Here is an 18,904-nt window from a genome sequence, read left to right as displayed (position 1 = left end):
AGGCAAGCAAAAGGCCTTCTTCTCTGTAGCATATCACAAGTATTAACCTTGCCAAGGAAAATTTCCCAATAAAAGGCTTGAATTTTTTGGGGGATAGGCTTACTCCAAATTTCTATTACAAGGAAGTCCCCATCCGGGTTGTTAGGTGTGGCAAGAACACTAAAAAAGGAGGAACAAGAGAAGAGACCATCTGAGGAACCTTTCCATATTCTGAAATCTTCCAAGGATGGGTCCACAACCTGATTAACAACCAAGTGACCTGGACAGTTGAACCAATGATTCGTTTAACCTTTCCATATTTTGATGGACACACCACACTTCGCTTTTCAAAGTAAATGAGACGCTAGTAATAAAATAAAGAAGTCAAAATGACATACATACAGAAGAGATGGCTTAGATGATGATACACAATTGTTTAGGGGGTGTTCAAATTCGGTTATCAAATGGAAAACTGAACCGAACTGAACCAAATAAACCAATTCAGTTTGGTCGTTTTGGTTCAGAAATAGAACCTAACTGCCATTTTTGCAAGTTCTTAGTTCTCTCCTTATTAGTGGAATCACAAGACAACTCCCCCCATCCATTTCTCGAATAGAACTCTTTTCCTCCCCTCCCTCCCCTCTCTCTCTTTCCTCCCCATTTCACTTCCAACACAACCATCTCCAATCACAAGCCCTGACTCAGCATTCCTTTTTTCTCTTCTGTCAAAGATCATGCGTACCTCTATAGAAATGTCTTCCACCACTGACCAATTGTGATATCCTAACGTAACTTCAATTAGATATCTCTCCACACCCAAATCTTGAACCACATTCTCAACCTGCTTCACCTCTCCATCAAAGATCATTCTGTGGAGAAGATGGGCCGAATGGCCCATAGGCTGTTTATTCTTTTTTACTGTTTATGTTCTTTTCTGTAATGGGCCTTATTCCGGGCCCATCCTTTCTATGTTATATTCTTTGTAATTTCTTTCCCAACTAAGGCCTCCTTGTAATTATTCAAATTTATCTTAATAAAATAGTGTTAGGGTGCTGAGAGGGGGTAAGGTTCGAAACTCTCACTCTCAAAACTCTCATTGCCGAACTCTCAAGGTCTGTTTTCTTCAGTTTTCTTCATGGTATCAGAGCAGGCCTGAACTTCAGTATTCTAGGGCTGGAAGCTTCAGCTCGTGTTGCCTGATTCTTGGAGGTCATTGGAAGGTGCCCAAGACTCAAATCTCTTGGAGAAGTGGTTCGGTGGCCAGGAAGAATCAGAGAAAAAATGGAAACAACTTGGTTTCTGATTTGAAGCTTAAATATTGTAAGTTGTGCTCAGATTTCTGGGTTATTTTTCTGTGTTTGGACTGTTGAAGTGTCCAAAATTTCTGGGTTGTTTCTGTACAGCTATTCGGCTGTCTTTTAATCTGGTTTAACCCAGAGATTTCTAGGTCGTTTTCACTCCTTTTTTGGATTGTCAAAACTGCCGAAACATCATTGGATTCAATGCTGCAAATTGTTGCTTCTTTTTGGCTGTGTTTTGGGGGCCTGTACGGACTGTTCTTGAGACTTTTTTCACCTTTGACAGTGGGGTCTTCTCTATTGCCCACACTGTGTTTGTAAAAAGGCCTCTTCATCAATACGGACTGGTATTTACTCTTCTTGGCTACTTTTTGTTGATTACCCTGAAGTCCCTGATTAGAAAAGGAACTTCAATTGAGTGCACAGTGCTTAGAAGTTTTTTGATTACTTCTTGAAGGCCGAACCAAGGTTCTACTTCAGTCTTGGTTCTTACAACTTCCGGGTGTAGTTTGGCCTTGTGTATTGCTGTCTTGAGGTTGGTTGAACTCAGTCCTTGCTCATCCTCATTCGGTACACTTGTAGAAGTCATCTGAAATCATATTTGAAGTGTTTACATGATGAACTCCTCAGAATTTGAAAACAAGAATGGTGCTGAATATGGATTGGTTCAGGGGACTCCAGGTGATTCTTTATTGACTGTGACCACAGTTAAACTAGATGGAACTAATTATCTGGCATGGTCACAATCGGTAAAGATTTATATATGTAGTAGAGGAAACTGGGGGTTTATTTCCAGGAGCAAGAAGGCTCACCCAGAAGATGATCCATCCTACGAGAAGTGGATGCAAGAAAATTACACTGTCATTGGGTGGCTTGTGAACTCAATGCATCCACAAATTAGCCAACACTACCTATGGATGAATTCAGCAAAGGAAATTTGGGACAATGTTGCAGAAACCTATTCCCAAAAACTAAATGTGGCTAGAGCCTATAAATTGAGAAGTGATGTGAAGAATTTAAGGCAATGGGAGAAACCTTTAGCTGTATACTTCTCAACCCTGAAGTCTCTGTGGCAAGAAATTGACCTAATAGAAGCTGTAACTTGGGACACCACCAATGATGCAGAGACTTATAGAAAACTGGTTGAAAGGAACAGGGTGTTTGAGTTCTTAACCGGACTAAACCCAGAATATGATATCATAAAACAAAATATTCTTTCCAAGGAGAGTGTCTCATTGTCACAAGCTTATGCTTTGGTGAGCAGTGAAGAGAGCAGAAGGGTTGTTCAGGTTCAAGGGGCTGGTATTAGTGATCACTTTGCGAATATGGGGGTTAAGCCCAAAGGTGTTGTTGGGACATCTAGTGGCTCAAGAAAAAAAGAAGTTGTATGTGAGTATTGCAAGAAGCCAAAGCACACCAAAGACAAGTGCTGGAAATTACATCTTGATCTTGTTCCATTTTGGTTTCAGAAAAAACATGATAGTAAAAGGACAAGAAGTGCAAATGTGGCTGCTAGGCCAGATAGTGATAAGTACTATACTGAAGAGATGTCTACTTGTGCACAGTTGGAAGCCATGAAAGCAAAACATGAAAAATTTGGGAAGATGATCAGTCATCTAGAGGATGTGACTTCTTCTTCCAACCCTTCAAGAAATTCAGCTTCTTCTGCATTTGCTCATTCAGGTACAAGGGCTTCTGCCAATCATGCAACCACTTCAGGTAATCTTAAGATCCCTTAGATTATTGACTCAGGTGTTTCTGATCATATGACCAACCTTTCTACCTTGTTTGTTTCATATGACTTGCTTCTTGGACGTGATAAAATCACTTTAGCTGATGGTTCACTTTCCCCTATTTCTGGGAAGGGAACCATCAAGGCTACAGATTCCTTGTTCCTACCTTCTGCCCTTCATGTACCTAGACTAAATACAAATTTGTTGTCTGTAAGTAGTTTAACCAAGTCACTAAACTGTTGTGTAACCTTCTTTCCTTTCTACTGTGTTTTTCAGGATCTGGAGTCTCAGAAGGTGATTGAGAGTAGCCATGAGGCGAATGGAATATACCTGCTTGATACTCCAGGACAATGCACTGATCATCCTGGGAATGTTGCTTTGGGGTTTGTTTCTTCAAAGTCTATTAGTCGGATTATGTTGTGTCATCGTCGTTTGGGTCATCTGTCTTTTTCTGCCTTGATCATCTATTCCCTGAACTGTTTAAGGGAATTAGTTTGTCCAGTCTTCATTGTGAGTCTTGTGAGTTATCAAAGCATTGTAGAAACAATTATCCTTTAAGCAATAAAAGATCTTCTTTTCCTTTTAATATTGTGCACTTGGATGTGTGGGGGCCTTACCACTTACCCTCCATGGGTGGCTACAAATATTTTATATTGTTTATTGATGACTTTTCTCGATTCACTTGGATATTCCTGATGAAATCCCGTGATGAAGTTCCAAGACTTGTAAGACAATTCCATGAATTTGTTCTAACCCAATTTGATACCCGGATTAAAATTTTCAGATCTGACAATGCAAAAGAATATTTTGAGAAGAACCTATCTTGCTATCTCTCTGACATGGGGGTTATTCATCAAAGTTCCTTTGTTAGGACCCCATAATAGAATGGAGTTGTTGAGAGGAAAAATAGGCATACTGTTGAAGTTGCAAGAAGTATCTTATTTGCCTCACATGTTCCTACAAGGTTTTGGGGTGATGCCGTTCTCACAGCCACCTACCTTATAAACCGTATGCCATCCAGGGTTTTAGGGTTTAAGTCTCCCTTCAATCTCCTTAATCCGGACAATGATCTTTTTCCTATTCCTCTTCGTGTCCTTGGCAACACCTGTTATGTACATGTTCCAAGTGTCTAAAGGCATAAATTTGAACCCAAAGCCCACAAGTGTATCTTCCTTGGTTATTCCCCCACACAGAAGGGTTACTGTTGTTTTGATCCAAAGATTGGCACTCGGTATTGTTGGAAAGTAGAAGATTGACTTTCTGATTGATTCTCCATAATTTTAGGTCCATCAGTTTAGGAAACTTAATTTCCTAGAATCATGGGATATTAATTGAAGAATCCCACTGATATAGAAATTAGTTTTTTAGGAAAAGTTAGTTTCCTATTTTATCACCCTGTAAGTTAGCTCTGTAATTTTATATAAAGTTGTGTATATGCTCCTTCCAATACAATACAATCAATTCATTTTTTCTCTCAAATTTTCACATGGTATCAGAGCTGGTCACGACTTAATCCACACATAGTATCTCTTTGGTCATTTCTGCTGCTGGTTCAAGAACTCTCTAACAGTATTTGGGAGGTTCTTGAGTGTCCTTGATTCTTCTTCGAGATCGGATTCATCCTTTTTTCTTGGATCTCTTTGTAGAGACATCAGATCAGTCTGAAATCTTAGATCTGGTGTTGCCCAGAGCAGATTTACTGAATCCCTTTGGTTTGGTTTGGATCAGTTTTGATTTTGAGTGGTTTCGATCCACTCTTCAGTTTGGTGGAGCATTACAGTTACCTTTTTTTTACATTGGCTGAAAGATTCTTTAGGCCTTCATCGCCAACCCTTACTAAGTTTTTCAGACCTTCATTGTCTGTTTTTTCTCTCTTTCTAGAAGCCCACCCAATATGTCGGAAGCCACTGTATCAAATACCACTGCACAATCGGAAGAAGTTTCCTCACATCAAGCATCTGGCGACCTACAAAACATTCAGGCAGCATATAGGTTGAACGGGAAAAATTATTTGAAGTGGTCTCAGTTTGTTCGAACATATTTAAAGGGAAAAGGAAAGCTTAGCCATCTCTTAGGGACGGGACCGAAGAAAGGAGATCCAAGATTTGATGCATGGGACGAAGCTGACTCCATGATCATGTCATGGTTATGGAATTCAATGAACTCTGAAATCAACGACACATGTATGTTTTTTTCCACGGCTAAAGAGATCTGGGATGCCGTCCGACAAACATATTCAAAAGCACGTGATGCAGCACAAGTGTACGAAATCAAAGTCAAGACTGGAGCAACTAAACAAGGCAGCAAGACAGTTACCAAGTATGCAAATTTACTGCAGAACTTGTGGCAAGAACTCGATCATTATCGGTGCATTGAGACTAAATGCGCAGCGGATGCAGCAATCCTAAAGAGTTTTATCGAAAAAGATCGCGTTTATGACTTTCTTGCAGGACTCAACGCAGAATTTGATCAAGTTAGGGTCCAGATTCTCGGCAAAGAAGAGGTACCATCTCTAAATGAGACTATTTCTCTGATTCGTGCTGAAGAAAGCCATAGGGGGGTTATGCTTGAACCCTAAGTACTAGAAGGTTCAACCATGACTACAAGGATGGAACAACCGAAAATACTGGAAGGAATGAAGACAGATTTGTCCTCTGCATGGGACAACAAGGAGTCTCTTTGGTGTACCTATTGCAAGAAACCAAGGCACACCAAAGAGAAGTGTTGGAAGCTGAATGGTAAACCATCGAATAGGGAATGGGGCTATCGAGGAGGACAATAGAAGAGTCGAAGTCAAGCTAACTTCACCACAAATCAGCCGAGCCAAGAAAAGCCTCCAGACAAGACTGAGTTCAATAAGGAGGAGATCGAAAAGTTAAGGGGGCTTCTGGGATCGTTGGAGAAACCTAGTGGTACAGACTCTCTTGCAATCTTAGGTAAATTTTCTATTCCTCACGGACTAAATGTCTCAGATTAACCTATTAGGGATTTATGGGTTATTGACTCAGGAGCCACAGATCATATGACTCACTCCTCACTACATTTTAGCACTTATACCCCCTGCCCAAGCAATCGAAAAATAGCCATTGTAGACGGTTCCCTTACTACCGTAGCTGGCCTTGGGGATATCCATATTAATCCATCACTTACACTAAAAAGTGTTCTTCATGTTCCAAAATTGTCTACTAACCTGATATCCATCCAAAAACTCACCCATGGCATGAACTGTAATGTGCTTTTCTATCCTTCTTACTGTATATTTCAGGACCAGGATTCGGGAAAGAGGATTTGACTTGCTAAGGAGAAGAATGGACTCTACTATCTTGAAGAATCATGCAAATCAAATATTGTCCAGGATAAGTTATCTCTGTCATTCCTTTCATCATCCAACAAAGACACCATTTGGCTTCATCACTTTAGACTAGGACATCCATCTTTTGGAATTCTGAAAACTATGTTCATTGTTTAAAGGATTGAGTGTTGAATATTTTCATTGTGATGTGTGTGAATTTACAAAACACAAGCGTGTGCCCTTTCCAATCAGTAACAAGAGAAGTTCAGTCCCATTCTTTTTGATCCATAGTGATATATGGGGACCCTCCACAGTTCCAAATGTGTCTGGCTCACGATGGTTCATCTCTTTTATTGATGATTGCACTAGGGTCTCTTGGATCTTTCTTCTTAAATCTAAATCAGATGTAAGTAGTGTACTCCCAAATTTCCATAACATGATCCAAAATCAATTTGGGGTCAGAATCAAAAGATTTAGATCGGATAATGCACGGGATTATTTCAACCAAACTTTATCCCCATATTTTCAAAAAAAAGGGATTATCCATGAATCCTCCTGCATTAATATTCCACAACAAAACGGAGTAGCAGAAAGGAAGAATGGTCATCTACTAGCTACAACCCGAGCCTTACTTTTCCACCAGCATGTTCCAAAAACCTATTGGGGGGAAGCTGTGCTTATAGCCGCATACATTATAAATTGATTACTTTCGAGGGTGTTGGGATTTAAAACACCAATGGAAACACTTTCTCAATTTTATCCCGATCTACGTACAACAAATAATCTCACCCCAAGAATCTTTGGATGCACTGCTTTTGTCCATGTTCATACCCATAATAGAGGGAAGTTAGATCCAAGAGCCGTCAAGTGTATTTTTGTGGGTTATTCATCCACCCAAAAGGGTTATAAGTGTTACCACCCACCTACTAAAAAATTCTGTCTCTATTGATGTCACTTTTGAAGAAAAAACACCATATTTCACTCAACCTTATCTTCAGGGGGAGTCTTTGTCATTCATTGAAGATGAGGACAGAGATTTGTTCCCGTTTGGTCTACCTACAGTTTCTCAACACCCAAACTCAGCATCTATACCAGTTCAATCCGTATCTGCACCTATTGAACCACCTCAAACCAAACCAACTTCTTCACCCATTCATACCAGACCCATGACAGAGAATGATGAACTTTGTGACTCTATGAGATTGCAGGTATATTCAAGAAGAAGAAATCAGGATCCTAATCTTGTGCAGGTTCAAGATTCAACTCCTAATCCTGAGAATGAGGTAAATACAGTTCCAAAAATTTCTTCTGAATTAGCATCTGACCAAGATCTTCCTATTGCCCTTAGGAAAGGCACAAGAGAATGCACTAAACATCCCTTATATCCCTTAGCAAATTTTGTGTCCTTTAAAAAATTCTCACCATCACATAGGAGTTTCCTAGTTAGTCTAAACACCATTCATATTCCTAATACTTTATTTGAGGCATTATCTGATGAGAAATGGAAAGATGCTATGAGAGAAGAGATGCGGGCTCTAGATAAGAATCAAACATGGGAAATTGTTGACCTACCACCAGGAAAGAAACCCGTGGGCTGCAAGTGGGTTTTCACAGTAAAGTACAAGTCAGACGGCTCTCTAGAAAGATACAAGGCAGGACTCGTGGCAAAAGGATATACACAAACCTATGGTGTTGACTATCAGGAGACATTCGCTCCAATGGCTAAGATGAATACGGTAAGAATTTTGTTGTCACTAGCAGCTAATTTCGACTGTCTTGGAGCATTTTGATGTAAAGAATGCTTTTCTTCACGGTAATTTAGAGGAGATATACATGGATATTCCTCCGGGCTTCAAAGGAAATCTAAAAGGAAATAAAGTTTGCAAGTTGAAGAAAGCACTATATGGTCTCAAGCAATCACCTAGGGTGTGGTTTGGAAGATTTACTAAAGGTATGCTTGCCATCGGATACAAACAAAGTCAGGGAGATCATACACTCTTTATAAAGCATTCGGATGCAGGGGGAGTCACGACTCTTTTGGTATATGTCGATGACATAATTGTGACAGGAAATGATGAAAAGGAGAAGGAAGCCTTGAGAAGATGCCTAGTCAGAGAATTCGAAATAAAAGAACTTGGGAGATTGAAGTATTTTCTAGGGATTGAAGTAGCTCATTCCAGAGAAGGCATCTTTATCTCACAACAGAAATATGTAACAGATCTTTTAAGAGAGACAGGAAAGTTAGCATGCAAACCATCCTCCACACCGATTGAGCCAAATCACAAATTGGGAGAAGCAAATGAAGATCCAACCCTGAATAGGGAAATGTACCAAAGATTAGTAGGAAAACTTATATATCTTGCCCACACAAGGCCAGACATAGCATATGCCGTGAGCGTGGCTACCCAGTTTATGCACAACCCGAAAGAGGTTCACCTACAGGCGGTCTATAGGATACTACATTACCTAAAGGCTAATCCTGGCAAAGGAATCTTGTTTAAAAGAAACACTGGATTAACCCTAGAGGCATACACCGATGCAGATTATGCAAGCTCTCCCATGGATAGGCGGTCCACTACAGGTTACTGTACGTTCCTTGGAGGAAATCTTGTGACATGGAGGAGTAAGAAGCAGAATGTGGTAGCTAGATCAAGTGCGGAGGCAGAATTCAGGGCAATGGCTCAGGGAGTATGTGAATTACTATGGCTCAAGATAATTTTGGAAGACCTAAAGATCAGATGGGAAGGTCCAATGAGATTATTTTGTGACAACAAGTCAGCTATTAACATTGCTCACAATCCCGTCCAACATGACATGACAAAGCACATTGAGATAGATAGGCATTTCATAAAGGAAAAGTTGGATAGCGGATTGATTTGCACTCCATACGTCTCAACGAATGGTCAACTGGCAGATGTGCTGACAAAAGAGCTTTGCAGTGTGGCATTCCAAGGACTTATCTCCAAGCTGGGAATGAAAGATGCATATTCACCAGCTTGAGGGGGAGTGTTGGAAAGTAGAAGATTGACTCTCTGATTGATTCTCCACAATTTTAGGTCCATCAGTTTAGGAAACTTAATTTCCTAGAATCATGGGATATCCTAGAATAATGGGATATTAATTGGAGAATCCCACTGATATAGAAATTAGTTTTTTAGGAAAAGTTAGTTTCCTATTTTATCACCCTATAAATTAGCTCTGTAATTCTATATAAAGTTGTGTATATGCTCCTTCCAATACAATACAAACAATTCATTTTTTCTCTCAAATTTTCACAGGTATGTCTCAATGGATGTCACCTTTGATGAGCTTTCTCCCTTTTATGGTTCCTCTCCAGATGGACATTGTCCACAGGGGGAGGATTTGTCATAGGTGTTTGCTCTTCCATTCTCCCTGTCCCAGTGTTCTTCCACCTTTACCTCCTCGTCCTATCCTCAATCCCAAGGTGTATCAAAGGCAGAGATCCAGAAATGAGCAGGTTGTTTCTCCTACAACACATGAGCCTCATACACTTCCAGTCACAGATGAGACAACAGGTACAGTTTCAGCACCCTTGGAATCATCCTTCCCTGACCTTGATATTCCCATTGCTGTTAGGAAAGGAAAACGGAAGTGCACTGCTCACTGCATTTCCAAGCACCTTTCTTACAAGTTGCTTTCACCTTCATACTTTGCCTATATATCTTCTGTTGCTTCTAACCCTATTCTCAGGTCTGTGTCAGAAGCTCTTAATATTCAAGAATGGAGGGATTCTATGAGGTCTGAAATTGATGCCCTACACAAGAATGACACATGGGAAGTGGTTGATTTGCCTGAAGGAAAGGATCCAGTCGGTTGCAAGTGGGTCTTTACCATCAAATATCGAGTTGATGGCACCATTGAAAGGTACAAGGCCAGACTGGTTGCAAAAGGCTATACACAGACATATGGGAATGATTATTTGGAGACCTTTGCACCTGTCGCCAAGATGACATTTGTGAGGGTTCTTCTATCTTTAGCTGCTCACTTTGATTGGCCCCTTTATCAATTGGATGTGAAGAATGCATTTCTGTATGGTGAATTACGTGAGGAGGTTTATATGTCTCTTCCTCCAGGGATGTACGAAAATTGATATGAAAGGAAAGGTAAGCAGGCTGAAGAAATCCCTTTATGGACTAAAATAGTCCCCTAGAGCATGGTTTGAGAGATTTAGAACAACACTTGTTAACTTTGGTTATGTGCAGACATAGTCTGATCATACTCTTTTTGTGAAGAGGAGTTGACCTCTGGCAGTATACCTCATTGTATATGTAGATGATATTGTAGTGACTGGTAAATGTTTCAGGAATTCATGATCTAAAATCTTTCCTCTATATAGAGTTTGAGATTAAAGATTTGGGGGAACTAAGATACTTCCTCGGCATAGAAGTTGCTCGATCCAAGGATGGGATTCTTATCTCCCAAAGGAAGTATGTCCTTGACTTGCTCTCTGAAACTGGAAAGATAGGTGTTAGACCAGTCGCTACTCCTATTGATATGAGTCATAAACTCTCTGCCTCATATGGGACATTGTTAGAAGACAAAGGAATCTTCCAGAGACTTCTTTTGTTAGAAGACAAAGGAATCTTCCAGAGACTTCTTGGGAAACTTCTGTACCTATGCATGACTCGGCCAGATATTGCATATGCAGTCAGTTGCATTAGCCAATTCATGCATGCTCCACGAGACACTCATATGGCAGCAGCAGAGCGAATCCTATGTTATTTGAAGGGCTCCCCAGGAAAGGGAATTCTGTTTGCTAAGCATGGTCATATGAAACTTGGAAGCCTACACCGATGCTGACTGGGCTGGAAACATTGATGACAAAAGATCTACTTCTGGGTATTGAAGCTTGGTGGCTAGTAATGTTGTTTCTTGGAGAAGCAAGAAACAATTGGTTGTTGCTCAGTCTTTAGCTGAAGCAGAATACAGGGCCATGACACATGGAGTTTCTGAACTATTATGGCTAAAATCATTGATGAAGGAACTTGGGGTTGAGCATGACAAGCCAATGATGTTGTACTGTGATAATCGGGCTGCCATCAACATTGCTCACAATCCAGTACAACATGATAGAACTAAGCATATTGAAATTGATCGACACATCATTAGAGAAAGGGTCTCTTCGGGTGAAGTATGTCTTCCTTTCATCACATCTAAAGGACAGTTGGCAGATTTTCTCACCAAAGGCATTCCCAAGGCAAAACTTCAGCATGATACTAGCAAGCTTGGCATGATTGACATCTATGCTTAGCTTGAGGGGGAGTGTAGAGAAGATGGGCCAAATGGTCCATAGGCTGTTTATTCTTTCTTACTATTTATGTTCTTTTCTGTAATGGGCCTTATTCCGGGCCCATCCTTTCTATGTTATGTTCTTTGTAATTTCTTTCCCAACTAAGGGCCTCCTTGTAATTATTCAAATTTATCTTAATAAAATAGTGTTAGGGTGCTAAGAGGGAGTAAGGTTCGAAACTCTCACTCTCAAAACCCTCATTACCGAAATCTCAAGGTCTGTTTTCTTCTCCACACCCAGATCTTGAACCCCATTCTCGACCAGCTTCACATCTTGAACACTCCCATCTTCTACCATGGTAGTTTTGTTGCCCTTCTCTTCATTGAATTAAATCTCTATCACTTTCTCTATCTCAATCACCTTGTCATCTCTATTACCTTTGTCTTCCTTGGTCAAATCTACCACCCTATAGTTATATCTGGTTATGTGTCAAAGAAAATCTCCTATTCCTCACACGTTGATTTGATTACTTGTCAAAACCCTTAGCTCTCCAATTTTACCTGGGATCTTCTTTCGCTCGACCTATTTCTTCTTCCTTAGCCCTTAGGTTCAGAGCAGTACCTTTAGCAGAGTCAAAATCTCAACTGTCATCTCCTCTCGTGGGCCAACGTTCATTATATCTGGAACTCAGCCCATTCCCTTGGACCTTCTTAAACATCTTAACACCTTTTGAGGTTTCAACACTTATGTTATTTGGTCCACCCCGAATAACCACCACCTTGGTCTTCAAATCTTCAAAGTTTACATGATTGCCATCATCTTCCCTTGACTCTTCATCTACCTTCTCCTATTATGATTCTCAACTCCAACATTTCACCAGCAAAATAAAGATTAAGGCGTGGAGGCAACATTTGCACATTATTTGTCTTGATAAGTATTCACATGCATTGTAAATTTTCCCATAGCCTGTAATTGGATTAAGGCATTCACTTGGACTTTTAGTATGCATTTATATGCATGTCTATGATGTCAGTATTTATCTAATAGTCAATCCATCTGACCCAAAATCTTGGGATAATAGGACTCTGGTAAAATGGGTCCACCAACTCACTATAATTACATAAACATTTTGTTGCATCACACAATAAAAACATAATTGTAAAATAAACACCAATACAATTTGATGATGCATACATTTTCTTGATTACGCTCAGTTTGGAAAGAGTGCAAATACAGATATTGTACAGTACAAATACATACAAATAAAAATACAAGGTTTTTCACTCTACATATTTGTATTTGTATTCCTTCCAAACTGAGCCTTAATTCCATTTTTGTGCACCATTGCATTTTCCAACAGGTATTGCTTGGTTGCCACATTTCTTGGGTGCTTGGAATATCTAAGCTGCACTAGGGATATTGTTTAACCATCAAATTTTGTATATGTTAACAACAGCAAGAAAATTGAATATTCACTGACCAAAAAACCATGGAATTATTTGGAGTAAATAATATCTCTTTTAATCCGAAACATCCAATATCTTTGAACTGTTACCGATCAAAAGAAAACAAAAAGAGAGAGAGAACTCTTGTGCCTTTCCCAAAGTCTGAGGGTTCCTTAGACCCACACCTTTTCCTTTTTACTGTTAATATAATCACATCTTCATTATTGAAATTAAATAGAAGGAATTCCCAAGACACTTAAGGTAATTCCAATGATACATAATTATTAATACAAAAATGCTTATTACTTTCAAGAAAGGTATTTTCCATTAAAACATAATTATTTCGATTCATAATTTTGCATACCAAAAACACTAGGATAACTCAACCATGAAAAAACTAAACTATTTATTTAGTTGAAATTCCTAATAATTAATTAATCACAGGGACAACAGATCACTATCCAGAAGAAGAAACAAGCAAATATTCCAGCTTATGTTACAACATTATTGTATGAAGGCATGCACAAATCCAGACACTTTCCAAATTAACAGCAAGAACACACAGAGAGAGGCTGACATGCACAAGTGGTTCTAAATAAGAAAGGAGTTTCATGTACCTGAAACTTGTATAGATAATTAAAATGCCGATGAGTTTCACAATATATGCATATGCGAGCAAGTGCGGCAAAAGTATACTGGTTCACTGCCACATCCTGTGGTGAAGAAGAGGACAATCTTGTTGAAATGACATTCTCCAAAACAGGTGTAGAACCATAACCAACACACCAATCACACAAATCATCAATGGTCCCATAATCAGTTGCCAAAGGATCAGGCTTTTGAGGGGATGAAGCAGCAGTAACTGCCCCAACTGATGATGGTTGGGGTGGTAGAGGAACAGCATTTTCAGGGAAAAACAGCATACAAGCCTCATGGTAGTGACCATGTCTGAACATAAAACCAAGCAAATGTTGGCGTGCATACTGCAAAAAAGAAAATGAAGAATACAATTTAGATACATCATAAATGTTACAGAAAAATTATTATCTCCCAATATGTATCTCAAGAATCAAAATAAATAAAAGAGAAATTATCTAAAACCTTTTCTGGCTTTACTTACAAAGCTTCCTCCAATCTCCTTTAAATACTGCCAAAGAGTCATAATGTCTTATGAATCATGCACCTTTCTACTGTTAAGTCTCTGTCTGGTCTTATAATGGAAGCAGTGCACCAGACCTAAATTTCTATATGACAAAAATAACCTTGACCTACTGACATCATTTCATATTTAACATGACAAATACTCTTAATATATGCCAATCAAACCATTAATCCTTTCTCTTTCTTCTCCCAAAAAATTATTTTACAACAAGAATCATGGTCCTATCTAGAGGGTCATATAAGTGCCGCCATTTGATCTTTTTTGTCCAATGTCAATAATTTGCTTCGAAGTCATATATTATATAATACAATAAGGAAGCAGGGAAATCCATTGATATGGATGTCTATTCACATTCCAAAAGTCGGTGAAAGTTCTAGATATTGTCAATAATGCTAGAATGTTAGAGTGATGCTCGGCTGATAAGAGTTCTTATTAGCCCATTCTTATGTTTAACTTATCTTGTAACTGGGCCTGTGTTAATGGGCCTAATCCTGTTTAATGATTTAAGTCATCTGGGTGCCCCATCACTAATCAAGGGCATCCCAGTAATTTCTTGTACCTTGTACTATATTCATCTATAAATAAAGGACTGGTCGACTGGATAGTACAATTCGACATTCTCTTAAGTTCTGTGGTTCTCTTCTCTTCCTTGCTACTTCGAGTATAGCTCTTCAGATTACATGGTATCAGAGCATTAGCTCCTTCCTGGTTTCAACAGGCGCACTCTTTTCTCTTGCTATCTTTTCATCTTCTCTCTTCCTTTTCTAGGTTGCTGCAGTGAAGACCTAGGAGTGTAAGAGAGTAAAGCAAGTTCAAACCTAGGGTTTCTCTTGGCTGTAGGACTCAAGGGAAGTAAGACCCAGAAGTAGATGTCCTACTTAGATTATCTCCAGCAAATAGTAGCTATTGGGCTACTAAGAGAGGTCTGTATAGGACAGACCTAGTTGAGGACTGATTTCAGCAGTCCTAGCACTAGCCGAAAGGGGGAGAGCTTCCTCTACAGTTGCAGCTTTGTGCTCCAGCAAGACTTGCGCAGAACAAGTGGCAAAGACTTAGCCTTCTCTACAGTTGCAGCTTCGTGCCCCAGCAAGACTTGGGCAGGACTGTGGTAACTTCAGTTACAGATTCTCTTCAGGTCGGCTATCAGTCCTACTTTGTGAACTTCAGTTACTACACTGCACAGTTACTTCAGGTTGCAGAACAAGCCCTAACTGAAGTAACTTCAGTTACTAGCACTGTGAACTGGTTTAGTTACTTCGACCAGCCCTAAACAGCACTGCACAGTACCCGAACTGTAAACACTTCTACCAGCACTGTGAACACTGTGACCACTTCGGCCAGTCCTAAACAGAACCACCTACAGCACTGTGAACAACTCTTGGACTGAAGTCAGGATGTCCTCACTATCCGGTGAAGTTTCCTTTAGAGATAACAGACCTGTTACAAGGTCCTCAAACCTGGAAAACCCTAATCTGCACAGCTTGCAGATTACAAGTGTGCTGCTAGATGAGTATAACTTCAGAGAGTGGTCTGTCTCAGCAATGCTGTTCATTACCTCTCGTGACCTCACAGGCTATTTGGATGGAGACAAGAAACAACCAGAAATTGGCAGTCCTGAATACACCGTGTGGCGCAAGGAAAATGCCACAGTCATGTCTTGGTTGCTGGCCTCTATGATTCCTAGGGTGGCCAGAACTGTTCATCACTTCCCCACAGCTGCTAAAATTTGGGAGAAAGTATCTAAGACATATGGCCAAAAAAAGAACAATGCTAGAATCTACAGGCTGAACCAAGACATTGCAGCCCTAAGGCAAGGAGACATGTCCGTGGCAACCTACTTTGCAACACTGGAAGGCCTCTGGGAAGAGCTTGACCACCATTTGATTTTGGATTGGGAAAATGCTAATGATAAGGGGAGGCATGATAAGCAGATTGAGGAGGGCAGAGCCTTCAAGTTTCTGGCGGGTCTTGACCCTGTATATGAAGGTATAAGGTCACAGATTCTAGGGAGAGATGAATTACTTGAGCTTCACCATGTCTACTACCTGGTGAGGAATGAAGAAGTAAGGAGAAAGGAGATGCAAGTTGACTCCCAGACACAGTCAACAGAACTACCTGGAGAACATTCAGCCTTAGTCTCCACTAAGGGGAATAGATTTTCAGACAAGAAGTCCCTCAAGTGTACACATTGTGGTGGTGAGAAACACACAAACGAGAAATGTTGGATCCTGTACCCTCATCTGAAGCCAACTGCTCTGAGAAAGGACAAAAGGCAACATAAGGGCCACACAGCAAGTGGGAATCTTGCCACCAACAACAGTAGTGACAACTCACAGAGTATTCAAACAGTGTCATCTTCCACCGCAAGGCAGGCTGCCGACTCCTCTGGACCAAGTACTTTGGGCTTCACAGCTAGTGAGGTAGAGGTTCTCAGTCGGGCATTAGCCCGTCTGAAGAACAATTCTTTAGCTTCCACCTCTTTTGCCAAATCAGGTACAACCTCTGCATTTAGTGCATCTAGTTCCATTAATTCTACCTCTTGGGTGATTGATTCCGGAGCCACTGACCATATGACACATATGTCCTCCTTATTCTCCACATATCATTTGTTGTCTGGCCAGGATAAGATGAGAGTAGCTGATGGGTCCCTCTCCACCATCTCTGGAAAGGGGGTGGTTGACCTAAGCAAGGATCTCTCTCTTAAATCAGTCCTACATGTTCCTAGTCTTACCTCAAATCTGTTGTCTGTTTCAAAGCTTACAAAAAACTTGAACTGCAATATAACTTTCTTTCCTTCTCATTGTGTCTTCCAGGACAGATTGACGAGGATAACGATTGGGAGTGGTCATGAGTATGGGGGCCTCTACTATTTTGATGAAGATGTCAACTCAGCCTTGCAAGCTTCTACTACTAGTCCGGAAAGTGTGGAGTCAATAGCTAGGCTGCACTTGTGGCATGCTAGGCTAGGTCATTTGTCCTTTTCTTCCTTAGCAATGTTGTTTCCCGAACTATGTAAGGGCATTCCGAGTCAGAGTTTAATTTGTGATGTGTGTCAAATGTCAAAACAATGTAGATCAATGTATCCAATTTCTAGTAATGAAATTCAAGCCCCTTTTGATTTGGTTCATTCTAATGTTTGGGGTCCTTCACCCATTGTTTCCATTGATGGCTTCCGTTACTTTATCAGTTTTATTGACCATTATTCTCGGTGCACTTGAATTTATCTGTTGAAAGGACGTGAAGAAGTTCCTCGGATAACTATGATGTTTTGCAAGATGGTTGAAACACAATTTGATAAAAAGATCAAGCAATTCCGTTCAGACAATGCAGCTGAATACTTTGAAAGATCCCTGAACTCATTCATGAAAGATGCAGGCATGTTACATCAATCATCATGTGCTTACACCCCTCAGCAAAATGGGGTTGTTGAGCGCAAGAACAGGCATCTATTGGAGACAGCTCAAGCCCTTCTTTTCCAGCACAATGTGCCCAAGCAATATTGGTCTCAAGCTGTTCTCACTGCATCATACCTGATAAATCGGATGCCATCTAAGGTACTGGGTATGAAGACCCCTTTCTCTGTTTTGTGTCCCACTCTTCCAGAATTTCCTCTTCCCCCGCGAGTTTTTGGTTGTACATTCTTCATACATGTGAAAGATCCAAAGAAGACCAAGCTAGATCCTAAGGCTACAAAGGGAATATTTTTGGGGTACTCTCCTACACAGAAGGGGTATAAGTGTTATGATCCTGTCTCCAAGAAAAAATATGTCACTAGGGATGTAGTCTTTTTTGAGTCTCAACCCTATTTCCAGTCTTCTCAGAATCCTCTTCAGGGGGAGAGTAGTGGGTTGGAAGAGGATTCTCATTCTCCCTTCTTTTTTGTTCCCATTTCATCACCTTCCACTACTACTAGCTGTAACATTCCGGGTCAACCTAGTGAGACTTCCACTGTACCAGTTGCTTCTCCAGATTCGGCTGATGCTTCTGAAGGTTCCAGTAAACAAGAGAAAGAGATACTTACATACAGTAGAAGGAAGAAGGCCCCTCAACCTCATGATTGCAACCAGTTGAACTCAGATCAATCTGTCTTTGCAATCCAAGGTAATTCTGATTCACTCAATTCAGATTTGGATCTTCCTATTGCTCTCCGTAAGCCTATTCGTTCTTGTACCACTCGGCATCCCATAGTCGATTATGTTTCTTACTCACACTTATCCCCTGCCTATCATTCCTTTGTGTCTGTTCTTTCCTCTGTATGTGTCCCTTCCAGGTATTCAGAGGCGGCATCTGATCCAAGGTGGAAAGAAGCCATGAATGAGGAGATGAAAGCCCTAATGAAAGCAAGGACATGGGAATTGGTGGACCTGCCAGAAGGGAAAGGCACTGTTGGGTGCAAGTGGGTATTCACAGTAAAGCACAGGGAAGATGGGTCAATTGAGAGGTACAAGGCCAGACTTGTGGCAAAGGGATTTACACAAAAGGAAGGAATTGACTATAAGGAAACCTTTGCCCCAGTAGCAAAGCTCAACACAATCAGGGTTCTACTGTCACTAGCAGCAAAATTCTCTTGGGAACTTCATCAGCTGGATGTGAAGAATGCCTTCCTAAATGGTGATCTTCATGAAGAAGTATTCATGGAACCCCCACCTGGATATGATGTTGGAAAGAAGGTATGTAAACTAAGGAAAGCATTATATGGTTTGAAGCAATCTCCCCGGGCATGGTTTGAGAGACCTTGTTTGGC

General features: G+C 40.4%; 1 protein-coding gene across 3 annotated transcripts in view; it reads right to left on the bottom strand.

Moving 5' to 3' along the window:
* Positions 1-18,904, bottom strand: part of LOC148842720 (zinc finger FYVE domain protein) — a 154,659-nt gene that overhangs the window by 19,502 nt on the left and 116,253 nt on the right. For all 3 annotated transcript variants that reach the window (XR_016103586.1, XM_088959033.1, XM_088959034.1), the window contains exon 28: positions 13,616-13,981. Coding sequence is in view for 2 of the 3 variants with exons in the window: in XM_088959033.1 (XP_088815159.1) it covers positions 13,616-13,981 (366 nt within the window). In the remaining variant the exon portion in view is untranslated. The remainder of the gene's footprint in view (positions 1-13,615; positions 13,982-18,904) is intronic.

This window comes from Nelumbo lutea, chromosome 8 (genome assembly GCF_056320005.1).
Source record: "Nelumbo lutea isolate HS-2025 chromosome 8, American lotus-T2T, whole genome shotgun sequence".
Lineage (NCBI taxonomy): Eukaryota > Viridiplantae > Streptophyta > Magnoliopsida > Proteales > Nelumbonaceae > Nelumbo > Nelumbo lutea.
This window is presented reverse-complemented; position numbering and strand designations above follow the sequence as displayed.